Here is a 12,591-nt window from a genome sequence, read left to right as displayed (position 1 = left end):
GCAAAGCAGATTAAGCTGCAGCACCATCACTTTGAAAGTCAACTTCATGGCTAGCTTTTGATCTGAGCCCAGTTTTTATGTTTCAAGATCCTAACTATGGCAATGGACTCATTTAAACATTGCAACAAGGCTAAGAAAAATAGGTTTGGATCCTATACGGCACAGGTAAAGCTGAGACATACATACTATACATTTTTCTTCTTTTCCCTCCAACATCAGTCTTCTTATAACTCTTAACATTGTGATCCCAAGGGAAAGAGGACCCCCCAAAAACACCATGGGTGGAAAGGAGAAAACAGCTGCAGCGAGAGGGAAGAATTGGTACACATCTCCATCTTCTGCAAGAAGAAATGCCTTCCACAAACAGAAAGGCGGCAAGAATTCAAGTCACGATATTATGTGGTGGCCAGTGCCATGAAATCACAGCTGACATGGCAACACTGTAGGGTTTTCAAGGCAACAGATATTCAGAGGTGGTTTGTAACTGAAAACCAGATGGATTCAGGTTATTGGTATAATATGCACAATCTCTCTCTCTAGTGGGTGTGGGCTAGGGAGATCGGCACCCAGCAGCCCACTGCTGTTGTTTCTGGACTGGTGGCCATGATTCACCAACCAGGCAGAAGTTGAGTTTCTGTAGACTTGCACTTACTTACTCAGAAGCTGAAAACATTTGACGTCGATGGGACCAGCTAAAACAATATGGCATGCAGGGCCACATGCATAATATATTTGACAAATATTCGCAACCTAAGACTCAGTTTACACTAGAGCCTCTGCTCTGTCGCTGCGAAAGAGCCTTCTGATAAGTATAAAACTCATCTCCTTTAGTACTGAGGACTTTTATTCATTCAAGTAAACTGCCATAAGCGACGAGATTTGGCTTGGCATATTCATCAGCGTTCACTATGACTGAAGCCTCTCCACTTCCAGCACCAATTTGGAGCCCCACATACTATGGAACAAATTAATTTCTGAGTAGACCACCTCTGCCCCAGAAAGGAACAGAAGCCACAGAAACAGACATTGGAGCGGCATCAATTCTTCCATTTAGAAAGGGGAGTAGTGTCGGGATTTGCCTCATGATCAAATCCTATGTCTAATTAGAGAAGGGATATATAGGGTGAAAGAAATCCTCAGCTGAAGCACAAGAGCAGATTCCCTCTACGCAGACGGTGGCAGCCTGCAATTCAAACCAACCCTCCCACCCCCCCTCCTCTCCTTCAAATTCAGGAGCTTTTAGACACAGAGCGAGGACTCCCCGCAGAGACTGAGCGCAGTGGCACAAAGGAAGTTTTGACTATGGCAAGGATTCCCCAAATCCTTCTTCCTCCCCCCCATGCCTAGCAGAATCAGAGCTCCCCGAACGGCACCCCTCGGATTCGCCTCATGACAGGGAGGAGGGAGACTCCCAAACACCCCAGAGCACCTGAAATAATTAGAATATTGTATTTCAGTGTGGGGTTCAGTGGCTTAAATTAATAAACACTCTCAATAAGGAGACCCTTGTGTGCTCTAAGTGCATTCAAACCTCAAGAGAAAAGACGCTCTCCGTCTGCTTCTTTCAATGCATCATGACATTGTTGGCTTACTTTGGGCTACTTTTTAAAGCACTAGTTGTTATGTCAAGTTTTGGAGGACCTACTGCAGGGAATGGAGGTTCCGTAAAATCTGCCGAAGGAGAGAAAGAACCAGTGTGCAAAAATCTCCTGAGCTCTGATACACTGATGGGCATGCATGTAGAAAGATGAGGGATTAGCAATTGTGTGCTGTATAAATTCACTTTAGTTCATTCAGTGAAGGGGGAATTGTTTAGTATTTGTTTCTGTTGGTCCCACCAGACTCCATGTACACATACTGAGCATCACTTCACTATGTGGTTCAGAGAGATCTTCCCATCAGTTTGCAATGGAAGCAAGACAAAGCATTTGAAAAGCGACTGTTATCCTCTTACTAGGAAAACATGTCCATGAAAGGATTTTGTGCTGATTTAACATTCTGAGAAGTCCACGAGGCCACAATCCAGCACACTTGTCAAACACAAATAAGCATGGTTGTGGTGGCTTTTCCAGGCTGCGTGGCTGTGGCCTGGTGGATCTTGTTCAAGATCCACCAGACCATGGCCACACAGCCCGGAAAACCCACAACCAGTTGAATCTGGCCGTGAAAGCCTTCGACAATACACAAACAAGCATGTCGACTTTAGGCTTCATTGTACACAATGTGTTTTGGTTGAAGATTTAAAAATTTTGGCACTTCCTAACTGCTTTCCAGACATTAGCCATTCCCTCCTATCCATCAACAATAGTCTCTGCACTGACACCCCCAACAAGAAAAGTGGGTTTTGCCCCATTTTTTTCCTTTCCTATTTGTATTCCGAGCACATCCAGTAAAAGCAACAAACATCCCTCCCTTTACAACAGTGGAAATTCCACAGAGGTTTCTGTCTTTCCTAATGAAAGAATAATGCTAGGGATTTAAAAAAAATATTTAAAGAATAAACACTAATAACATGACCTTGTATTTGCATTCTCAAGGTTTTACCTCAGGCGTATGCCTTGCTATCTCTCTAATTAGAGTGGCTGCATTTTTCTTGACGTATTCATCAGAGTCCTTCAGGCATGTGAGTACAACAGGGAAAATTTCTGCTTCCACCACCATTTCTGCCAGATCCACAGAATGCTTCGCTATCTGGCTGAGAGCGGAAAGCACCTGACGCTGTGGTACATAAGAACCAATCATTTAATAAGCGGCTTATTGGGAAAACACTTTACACACACACACACACACAACACAGGCACATTCAGAACCACCAAGACAAGAAGAAAAACTTCCCTTCTGACTGGAAAGATACTGAACCATTCCGAAGGGTTATAAAATTCACAGTCTAGCCACGGTCTAATTCAGCAGTAAAAAAAAAAAACTCCTTTTCATTGATCAACACTATTCTTCATTTTGCTTCAGGAACACTCTTAAAAAGGAAAACACATTTGCATGATGGAAGGAAGTCTCTTTACATTAATTGCAACTACTTCTGAGTAAACGTAATTTTCAGTCAAAGCAGAAAAATATGCAATTATTATCCTAAGCATTCGAAATGGAACATATGCAAGTTCTTGCTGCCTTTTTGAAGTAGCTAACTGTGTGAGACAATTGTTTGTTTCTCTTTGCACAAATCCCACAGATCAGCGGTTGACGTTACAATTTTAATATTTGGAAATGTATACTAACACACTGCTGTTTTAATTAAATGGTAAAAAAAATACAATATAAAGAACAGTAATTTTGATCATTTTACAGAGTGCTACACTATTGTACTATGACTGTCTACAGAGAAAATCTATGAAAAAAGAAAAGAAGGACATCAGGCACGTTTCACAAACTTGCAGCCAAATCCAAATAAATGCCAAATAAATGTTTTTAGGAATGCAGTAGAGTCACTTGCAGAATATATTTTAAAAAAGTAGTTACTACTTTTCAGCCCAGATGATGCGTGCCGAATGTACAAAAACAGTTTTAGGCAGCATTCAAAAATAAAACTACTGTACCTCAGACTTGCTCCCAGCTCCAGAAACCTGCCGTGCAACCTTAGCCTGGGAACCAAAGGATCTCAACACTTCCCCCAGATTTGTTTCGCTCCTTCCTTTCTCGCTAGTTACACAAAGTCACACTCAAAACAGCCCAACCTCCCTTTTGTTTCCAATAGTTCAGTTAGCAATTTGTACTTGAGGGAAGGGGAGGTAAGACTCCTCCAAGAGCGATGCATTCTGATATCCAATCACAAATCGAAGCCCGGTCCTGTTTCTTGGCCCCGGGTGTGTGTGTGGTGGAGGGGGGGGGGGGATTTTGAAAAGTACCTTCAGTTTAGCATCAGGGTTGAGGATCATCTGAGCCAAGTGAGCAATGGCCCCCACGTCCACCACCGTCTGCGCCAGCTCCGGAGAATGCTTTGAAATATCACTGAGCGCTGAAGCAGCAATCCTCCTCAGGGCGATCTCGGGCTCTTGGATACAGAGCACTAAAAGAGGGATGGCTCCCGCATCCACCACCGCCTGTGACAGTTCTGTGGGTCGGAGGAAAGTAATTAAGCGACTATGGGTGACTGACCCTGGTGCGAGCCATTTTTCACCCTGACAGATCCAGGGGGAAGGGGGAGACGGAAAGGGGTGTGTGGGTGGACTTCAGTGGCTTGACATCTGCATTTCAAATCAGCTCTCCTGGTTTCATAAAACCATGCGGACCAATCCTCGGCTGAAAAGAACACAGGTCAATAGCTGGACCCGCATTTACATGTACACATTTGAGGTAGATTAGGCTGAAAGGGTTGGTTACATTGTGTGTGCCTGTGTGTGTGCCTGTGTGTGTGTTTATAAAGAGTAAGCAGATGTCAGCTGCTTAAGGCCTGACTGTTGTGCAGTGATCAATAGGCAAGCAGGGTTTTGTTTTTGGGAGGTTTTTCTTTTTCACGGCTGACAAAGAAAAGCCAAAATGCTAAAACATGTCCCTCCCCTCCCTACACCACGGCACTTTATCCCACTTATATGACAAGCAGGAAATAGCAGGCCTAGAAGATAGTAAGGCATCCCTTCAACAGCATGCAGCACATCTTGTGCAAACACCCAACATGCTCCTCTTTGACCATCAAAACACCTTTTTCAGAGTACGCCAGCCATTGCTCGCCTTCTCCCCCTCCGCTAAATCAGAGCCATAGACGGTTGCATTAAGCCCCCAGAGCTGATGGCTTGCATCTTAACCCGAGAACCCACAATTAACTGATACAGTTAGTGCACTGTTATTGAAGAAATTCATTACCGTCCCTCCACATATTTGTCATTAGCTTCTGTAGTGAAGTAGAAAATTATGGGATAGCAAAGGCAAAGGGATTACAGCCGGGGTCGTTTTGGAGATGATGAAAAATGAACCCCAAACCCCATCAATTTCAAATAGGCTATTATAGGTTCTTAAATAAGGTTTTGTTCGGACTTCTCCTTGTTATGCACAGAGCCTCTTATCTTTAACATTTAACCTGCCCCTGCACTGCCATGGCAACAAATAGCTGTTGTAATTCAAGGACCCAACTTTGATTTTGCATTTTCAGTCCATCAATCAAAGCCTGCAGTAGAACTTTCTCAATTAGGTTGTTAGAACCACCGACTCAGTACAGTTTCTTCACTAGTGAGCCATGTTCGTGAAGCAGTTAAGGATTATATAATCTAAAATGTACTGGGTGTTTTGTACCAGCACTGATGGCAAACCAGACATTTAGATTTGCTTTCAGTGCCCTATGCACGACAGTCCAGTCTCTAAATCTACCTACTGTACTTAGAATGCATCACTTTTTATCATGTCACCCTGTTCCTACAGTTTATTGACAGGTTGCATGGTATAATGAGAACAGCAAATATATGTACTATGATAACTAGGCATTTCTTACAGATCAAGAAAGTACTTTTTCCCATTTCCAAAATATGCCTGATGGTCCAATACATGCATACATTTATTTATTTACTTCAGTTATACATCGTCTTTCCCTCCCCAGTGGAGATCCAAAATGGCTTCCATTGTCCTCCTTTTATCCTCACCACAGCCATGTGAGATGGGTTAGAATTAGAAAAGGGGGAGGGTGCTGACCAAGGTCACCTAGCAAGCTTCTATTTCACAGCAGGGATTCAAACCTGGATCTTTCACATCCTACACTAACAACATACCATACTGGTTCTCAATATATATTTGCAATAAGATCTTAGGGTTGTTTTTTTTAAGCGTGAGACAATGATTAGAGGATTCAGGCCTTATCTTGGAGACCAAGGTTCAAATCTCTGCTCATCGTGAAGCATACTGGGTTGATCTGGGGCAGATTTTTCTCTGGGAGCTTAACCAACCTGTCAGGGGTCTTGGGGAGGTAAAATGAAAAGATGGGGAACAATACATGCTGTCTTAAGCTATTCAGAAAAGCAAACGATAAAAATGTGATACATGAAGAACAGCCTGTAGCAGATAAATTCTTGCCAAGTAACACTCTGGGGTGGCCAAAGGAATGGCAGTAACACGGTATGGAATTCTAGCACTAGTTTTCTTCTTGGAAACTGCTTGTATAACAAGTATAGGAAGCAGAATAAGATCTTTAGGATGAGCAGTATACCAAATTCCTTTTTTTAAAAAAGACCTCCCAAAATTACCAAATGAAAATCTTACAAAGTGATAATAAGCAGATAGACCAGATCTCTTTCACTGCAAAACCTTTCTTAATTTCAAAATCCCTCTTCTCCTCATTCTCTTGCTCTCCATCCAGATCATGGATATGCAGAAAGAAAAGGAAAAGGATTGGGTTTTTTTCCTGGAAGTGAAAAATTTTTAAGCAACGCATTCTTAGAAAAATGGAGAATCATAATGTGGTATTGGGGGGGGGGGGGGGACCAGATTTTGAAAAAGTGAACAAAAGGCACCAAGGACTTTAAAATTAAATCCTGCTTCTTAAGGTTTAATTCTGTAATGCAGAATGGCCTCACCTTTAGCTGGAAACCAGCTTGGTACCAGGGGAATCTGACACTTTATCAAATGTAACCAAACAGAACTTACAAGCAAAATTTCAAACAAGGGGAAGCAACCAGGAATAGCAAGATGAAATAATAGGGAAAGATGGGACACACACACACACACACACACACACACACACACACCATGATGTTGTTCTTGTGGAGATTCTGAGTCCAGCTTCTGTTAGGGAAACTTTTGAGCGTCTTGAAATGAGTTTCCATCTTGCCTGCAAAATCAGCATTAGGTCAGGAGGTGAGGAATTACAGGCTAAGCCTGTCTATATGAACACTGAAACCACTTAACACCTATTGTGGAAGTCCTTCTTTGAACTCGAAGGTGTGCTTTTCTCCCTGCTGTGATGCCCACACACTACTGGCTGGGCTTATCAAATTGAAGTTTTCCCCAGGAAAAAAACAAAAACAACAGAATATGTGCCTTAAGCCTTCTTTTCGTTTTTGCTAGAACAGTCCTTCTGAGTAATTCTATGCTGCCAAGTGCCTCAATTTCAACCATTTTAGTTTGGAATAACTCTGCATAGGATTGCACCATAATAGAGGCAAACCTCTTTTGAAAGTTCCCTGGTTGGTTTGTCCATTGCTGTATGGAGAATTATCCATTATTAACTGGGATACGTTAAACGAGTATTTAGTGACTAGCTGGGCCCTAAAGCAAATCTGATGCTGCCCAATCAAAGACTGCCATTCCTATGAGGAGGAGGATTCCCCAGTTGGCCATGTGGTTGGCTTTGCACACTGTGTACAGCCGTTTCCATGGACACGACTTCTCTGCATGTCTGAATCGACTACTGCTTCATGAGGAGAGAAGAGATACTGCTCGCTAGAAACATGTTCTGGCAATTTATGATCTCGTTCTAATAAGTATTTTGCCCTGCCTTCTAGACTTCATTGTCTAGTGTGCAAGATAGAAACCTATACCTTTTTTTATGTTCAGATGTACTTGATTTTTCGTTTGTTTGCTTTTCAAAATCATCTTTGCTTTAGTACTTCCATGTTTTGCCCCTACCCTATTTGGATGATTTGACACGGACAAGAAAACCTCCAGCCACCAGGAAAACAGATCATTTCTTACAATACAGGGGAAAGTTCGCAACATATGGGTCGGTCAGGGTTACAGCTACTCTTACTCCAGTGCTGCTTCTAAAGGCATTCTCAAATGCTGGCAGCATTGGTGTCACCTGCATTGTGTCTTGCAATATAGCCAAGAGCCCAGGATGCAGCTTCCTTTACTCCGGGATCAAAATCCTCCAAGCAGATCACCAGCGTGTCTAATGCACCGCAGTCAACAATGGCTTGGGCTAGCTGAGGTGAATGCTTCCCAACTGCTCGCAGGACAAACGCAGCTGCTTTCTTGTAGAAACGCTATAGGAACATGGAGGGGAGAAAGAGGGAATAAACTGCAGTTATTTGAGAAAGAGGGAACAAACTGCAGTTATTTGAGGCTTTATAACTTTACGTATAAACTTATCTGCCATAGATGTGCACTTCATGCATCTGATAAAGTGACCTTTGGTTCACAAAAGCTCCCACTGCAATCAATTTTGTTCATTCTTTAAGGTGCTGCTGTACTTCTGTTTCATCTTAGTTGAGGCAAAGGGATTACCACTCAGAAATACATTAACATCTTGATTATATTGTAAAACTTAAGTGAATGGTTAATTGATTTAGAACATTTCTAGGCTGCCTCATTTGAGGTGTCCCAAGATGTCTTCCTATCCAGAGTTCCGTTAGCAGAGTATGCCCAGGGAAGAACCTCCAAAAAAAGTACAGAGAGCGTCCTCCCAGTGTGTCCCTTGTAAAAGGGGCACCTGAGTGTTTGACAACCCCAGTCACCCACTCCCTCTATCCTGGGGGCTGGGCTTATGGGAGTAGGTAGGGTTGCCAACTCCGGATTGAGAAATATCTGGAGATTTGGGAGTTGGAACCTGAGGAGGGTGGAGTTTAGGAAGCAGAGAGACATCAATGAGATATAATGCTATAAAATCTACTTTCCAAAGTGGCCATTTTCTCCAGGTGAACTGAGCTCTGTCAACAGGAGATCAGCTGTAATCCCAGGAAATCTCCAGCTACCCCCTGGAACTACCACCCGGCAACCCTCGTTCTAGGCCCAATGGTCAGCTTCCTGCCTGGGATCCCATTTCCTCTGCCTCTCCCCTTGGGAAGCCCCTGCTGGCCTAAGGAGATCACTGCAACCCCCTTCCTGTCCCATTATTCCAAAGAAGCCTTCTTGGCTCCCACAACTGATGAGGGATGGGCCAACATCTGGGTGGGTTCTGTGGCTCCTTTGCTTGTTGCCCGGTGCCTCTGCTGATGGTCCTTGAAGGTTGGTTGTTAGCTGGCCCCAGGCTGTCCAGTGTCTCTGGGTGCCGTGGTTAAGCTGGGAAGCTGCTCCTGCTGTCCTCCCTAGATCAGGGCTGTCCAACTCTGGTGCTCCAGATGTTCATGGACTACGATTCCCATCAGCCCCTGCCAGCATGGCCAATTGGGAATCGTAGTCCATGAACATCTGGGGCAACAGAGTTGGACAGCTCTGTCCTAGATGGTTCCTATGGCATGGTTTGGAGGCCTCCAACTCTTCAGAGGTAAATGTAGGGGTGGGAGATGTGACCCTCGGACAGTGGCTTACAATTAAAATAATGTTATCAGTATAAGCAAAACCAACCCTGCTGATTCATTTCTGTTACACTTGGGTGTGAAGTCTAAACTCTGCTTAAGAGCTAGTTTGGATCCCCTTCCTACTGGCACTGCATGGTCCTCTGCTACGCAGCATGGTTCTTTCTTCTCATGCAACATTTTGCGGCTTGCATGCATGGAAAGTGCATGGCCCTTGGACAACCTCTTCCACAATTAATGCACTTTTCCCCCACCACTTTTTTTTTTTTTTGGCAAAGGGGGAAAATCCACACAAAAGGCTATGTCACTAGGGCCCTTTCTGTACGGGTGAAATACAGTGACCCAGGGACAGCAAAAATGCTGTCCCTGGGCTGCTGTTCGCACAGGAGGCCTGGACGCCCCAGAGCGGCGTGAAGCCGCCGCTGTAAACCTTGCTCGTTGAGTGAGGTTTTTGCAAAGTGGCATCTTCCCGTCGACACGGTGCAAACCGCACCAGCTGGAAGGCAGCAAGAGCGCTTTACTTTTCCCGTTGCTTGGATTCTCTGATTTCTCGACTCTTTCTTTCTTCCAGTGTCGCTCTGGAGGGCTGCAGAGACTTGCCCACGCTGCCCTCCGACCCCTGGAGGTCGAAGGGTCAGTGTGGGCTGGTCCCTACAGCCCTCCAGAGTGACACTGGAAGAAGAGATCAGTGGAGGGGACCGGAGGAGAGACGGCTCTGTGCAGAGCCGCCTCTCCAGCTGGGGAGGAAGTTGGGACTGCTCGCACACTACTGTGCGAACAGTCCCGGAGCCTCCACCGGCATAATTTATGGTTCATTTCCGCTGCCGTGTGGAAAGGGCCGAGGGGAGAAACAAAGATGCATGTCCAGTATCATCCCTCAACAGCATCAAGAAGTCAGAGAATACCAAAAATGGACACACACATAGCTTCTCCTTGACTATCTTTAATAACTCTAGCACTGAAAATCACAGTGACAACAAGATAATTTCTTCTGCCACAATAGTGTGTGCATGCACCTGCAGGTGAGGTGAGATGGCTGTGAAAAGGGAAACAACCAACAATGGTGAAGGTGGAACCCAGGTGTCGCAGATATTCTGGATTTTAACAAGGATCACTCAAGGTGTGATTTGAGGTATCTGACACCATTATGTTTGAACAGGACAACACTAAATGGTCTGTTATGGATACTAATTTTGCACTATTACCGAAAATGATGCAGCAGTTATTCATAATGTAAGCAAAAATTAAAGGGTGGAGAAACACACTATGAAATCATTAATGCAAACCGAGGCTTGAAACAGACAACTGCAAGAAATCATTGGTGGCGAAACACCAATGACATTATAAAGACTGAATGTAAAATGATGCAAAAATGTTGTTTCCTACTCAAAGGACAACAATTGAAGCTCACTGGCACTGTTAGTAGGAAGTAGTTGAGCGTGCATCAAAGCGTGCATATTATTACTTTCAGTTAATTAGGCTTTAAGCAGGGGGTTATATTCTCAAGGATTTTTAACATCAGTGGGTAGAATCTGTGGGGAGGATCCTCTGTGTAGTTCCCATTCATTTTGTTGGTGCACAGCTAAATTCCCTATGGACTGCATCCCTTATTGTTATTCAAAACGATCAACTTCTGAAATAATGCACCTTACAAACAGCCGCAGACACAGCGGCCAAAACAGTTTGGCCAATGTGATTCACACGAATAGAATCATCTCTGGGATGACTTAAAAACCTGACAGGAAATAAGTTAACCATGTTTTATTGTGGCGCCAGAAATGAAGTCCATACAGTCTTTACTTTTTATTCATTTAGTAGCCTTTTTCAATTTTGGTCCTGCTTTCTTAATGAATTTATTTATCCAAGCGGCATGGGTATATAAGAATATTTGGCCAACACCGGGCAAAATGAAGAAAGATGTCCAGTGGTACTTCAGATACTGATAAATCTTACTCCAACATAAGCTTTCAGGAGCAGAACTTACTTCTTCAGATGAGTGGTCTTCATTAAACAATTGAGAAAATAAAATTATGAGTAATATACTTCAGCTAATGAATTAAGAATAAAAACCTTTTTGAAAAAGACTCATTAAGTCACAATTATGGATACTTTCTATCCATAGAGACCTTCTATCCAGAGAGATCAATGCACTTACCATATATAACACAGCGATAACCATAGACAAATCTAAAGAGTCTTGTTAAATATCTAATTAAGACAGGAGCTTTGACAGCTGCGAAAGACATGTTTAAGAAAATCATAGTTCCTTACATTCTGTTCAGCCAATGAATAGACAAGTTGAGGAAGAATATCCCCCTTCACTACAGCTTCTGCCAGATCGTCATTGTAATTGGCAAGTCTCCCAAGAGCCAAGGCAGCTGTCTGTTGAATATTCGGAACCACATCTAATAGCAGTGGTCTCAGCAGAGCCATCACACCTGAGTTAGGAGAGAAAATCCACAAAGTAATTAGAAAAACAGCCCCAAAACAATTGAACACTAACTCTAAGAATGTCTAGAGACATTTGCACATAAACCTAAACAGTGTTTACTCTACTAGCCACCAACTGTGTGCCAAATAAGATCAAGAGGCCAATTTTTCTACATAAGAGAGAAGAGAAAAGGACCTTTTCCTGAACAGAGAGTTATCTTCTAGTTTTCTAAAGTTGATCTCAAATATCTGGTACAGGTGGGCTGATGCACCTAGCTCTAGCAGGTAATATTTTCCTTGAAAAATTAGGGCTTCTTGTGTATGACGATATGTTTCTGCTCCTTATGACTTTGAAAAGCCCTAGAAGCATGTGAGTAATAGGGAGATATTTGAACCCAGAGAGGGGGGCTAGCAGGATTTCCAGTGACCAGTAGTTGAACATCATCATCTCTAACAGAAGCAGGGGGCAGAATCAGTGGTGGGATTCAACAGGTTCACACCACTTCAACAGAACCGGTTGTTAAAATGGTGCTTGTAAACAACCAGTTGTTAAATTATTTGAATCCCACCACTGGAACAGGTTGTTAAATTATTTGAATCTCACCACTGGACAGGATCTAATATAAGCAAATCTTTTTAAATATTCTTACTTGCCATACTTTATACAGGTCACACAGTTCAATTTTGTGTAGTAAAAATGTGAATTACCTAGACTAGGGGTGGCCAACCTATGGTGCTCCAGAGGTTTCATGGACTACAGTTCCCACCAGCCCCTGCCAGCATGGCCAATTGTAGTCCATGAACATCTGGAGAACCATAAGTTGGCCACCCCTGACCTAGACATAATTTCTTTTGCAAAACACAGTACGCTGAGCCCTGAGCAAACAGTTTAAAATAAACACTATTCATGCCAAGTTCTTCAATCCGGCAAAGATCCCAGATCTCTTTTCAGCCAATAAGAGCATTTTTTTCATCACAAACACACCTCACATTC

The 12,591-nt window shown here is 43.3% G+C and overlaps 1 protein-coding gene across 2 annotated transcripts in view; it reads right to left on the bottom strand.

The window, feature by feature from the left end:
- SPAG6 (sperm associated antigen 6) overlaps positions 1 to 12,591 on the bottom strand; it is a 48,431-nt gene that overhangs the window by 18,490 nt on the left and 17,350 nt on the right. The window contains exons 3-6 of one of the 2 annotated variants that reach the window (XM_048511619.1): positions 11,439 to 11,605; positions 7,733 to 7,916; positions 3,858 to 4,063; positions 2,545 to 2,718 (exon numbers count right to left, since the gene is read on the bottom strand). In XM_048511619.1, the coding sequence (XP_048367576.1) occupies positions 2,545 to 2,718; positions 3,858 to 4,063; positions 7,733 to 7,916; positions 11,439 to 11,605 (731 nt within the window). The remainder of the gene's footprint in view (positions 1 to 2,544; positions 2,719 to 3,857; positions 4,064 to 7,732; positions 7,917 to 11,438; positions 11,606 to 12,591) is intronic. The other variant, XM_048511620.1, reaches the window with a different exon arrangement.

The sequence above is a fragment of the Sphaerodactylus townsendi genome, linkage group LG11, assembly GCF_021028975.2.
Source record: "Sphaerodactylus townsendi isolate TG3544 linkage group LG11, MPM_Stown_v2.3, whole genome shotgun sequence".
In the NCBI taxonomy this organism is placed as follows: Eukaryota; Metazoa; Chordata; class Lepidosauria; order Squamata; family Sphaerodactylidae; genus Sphaerodactylus; species Sphaerodactylus townsendi.
This window is presented reverse-complemented; position numbering and strand designations above follow the sequence as displayed.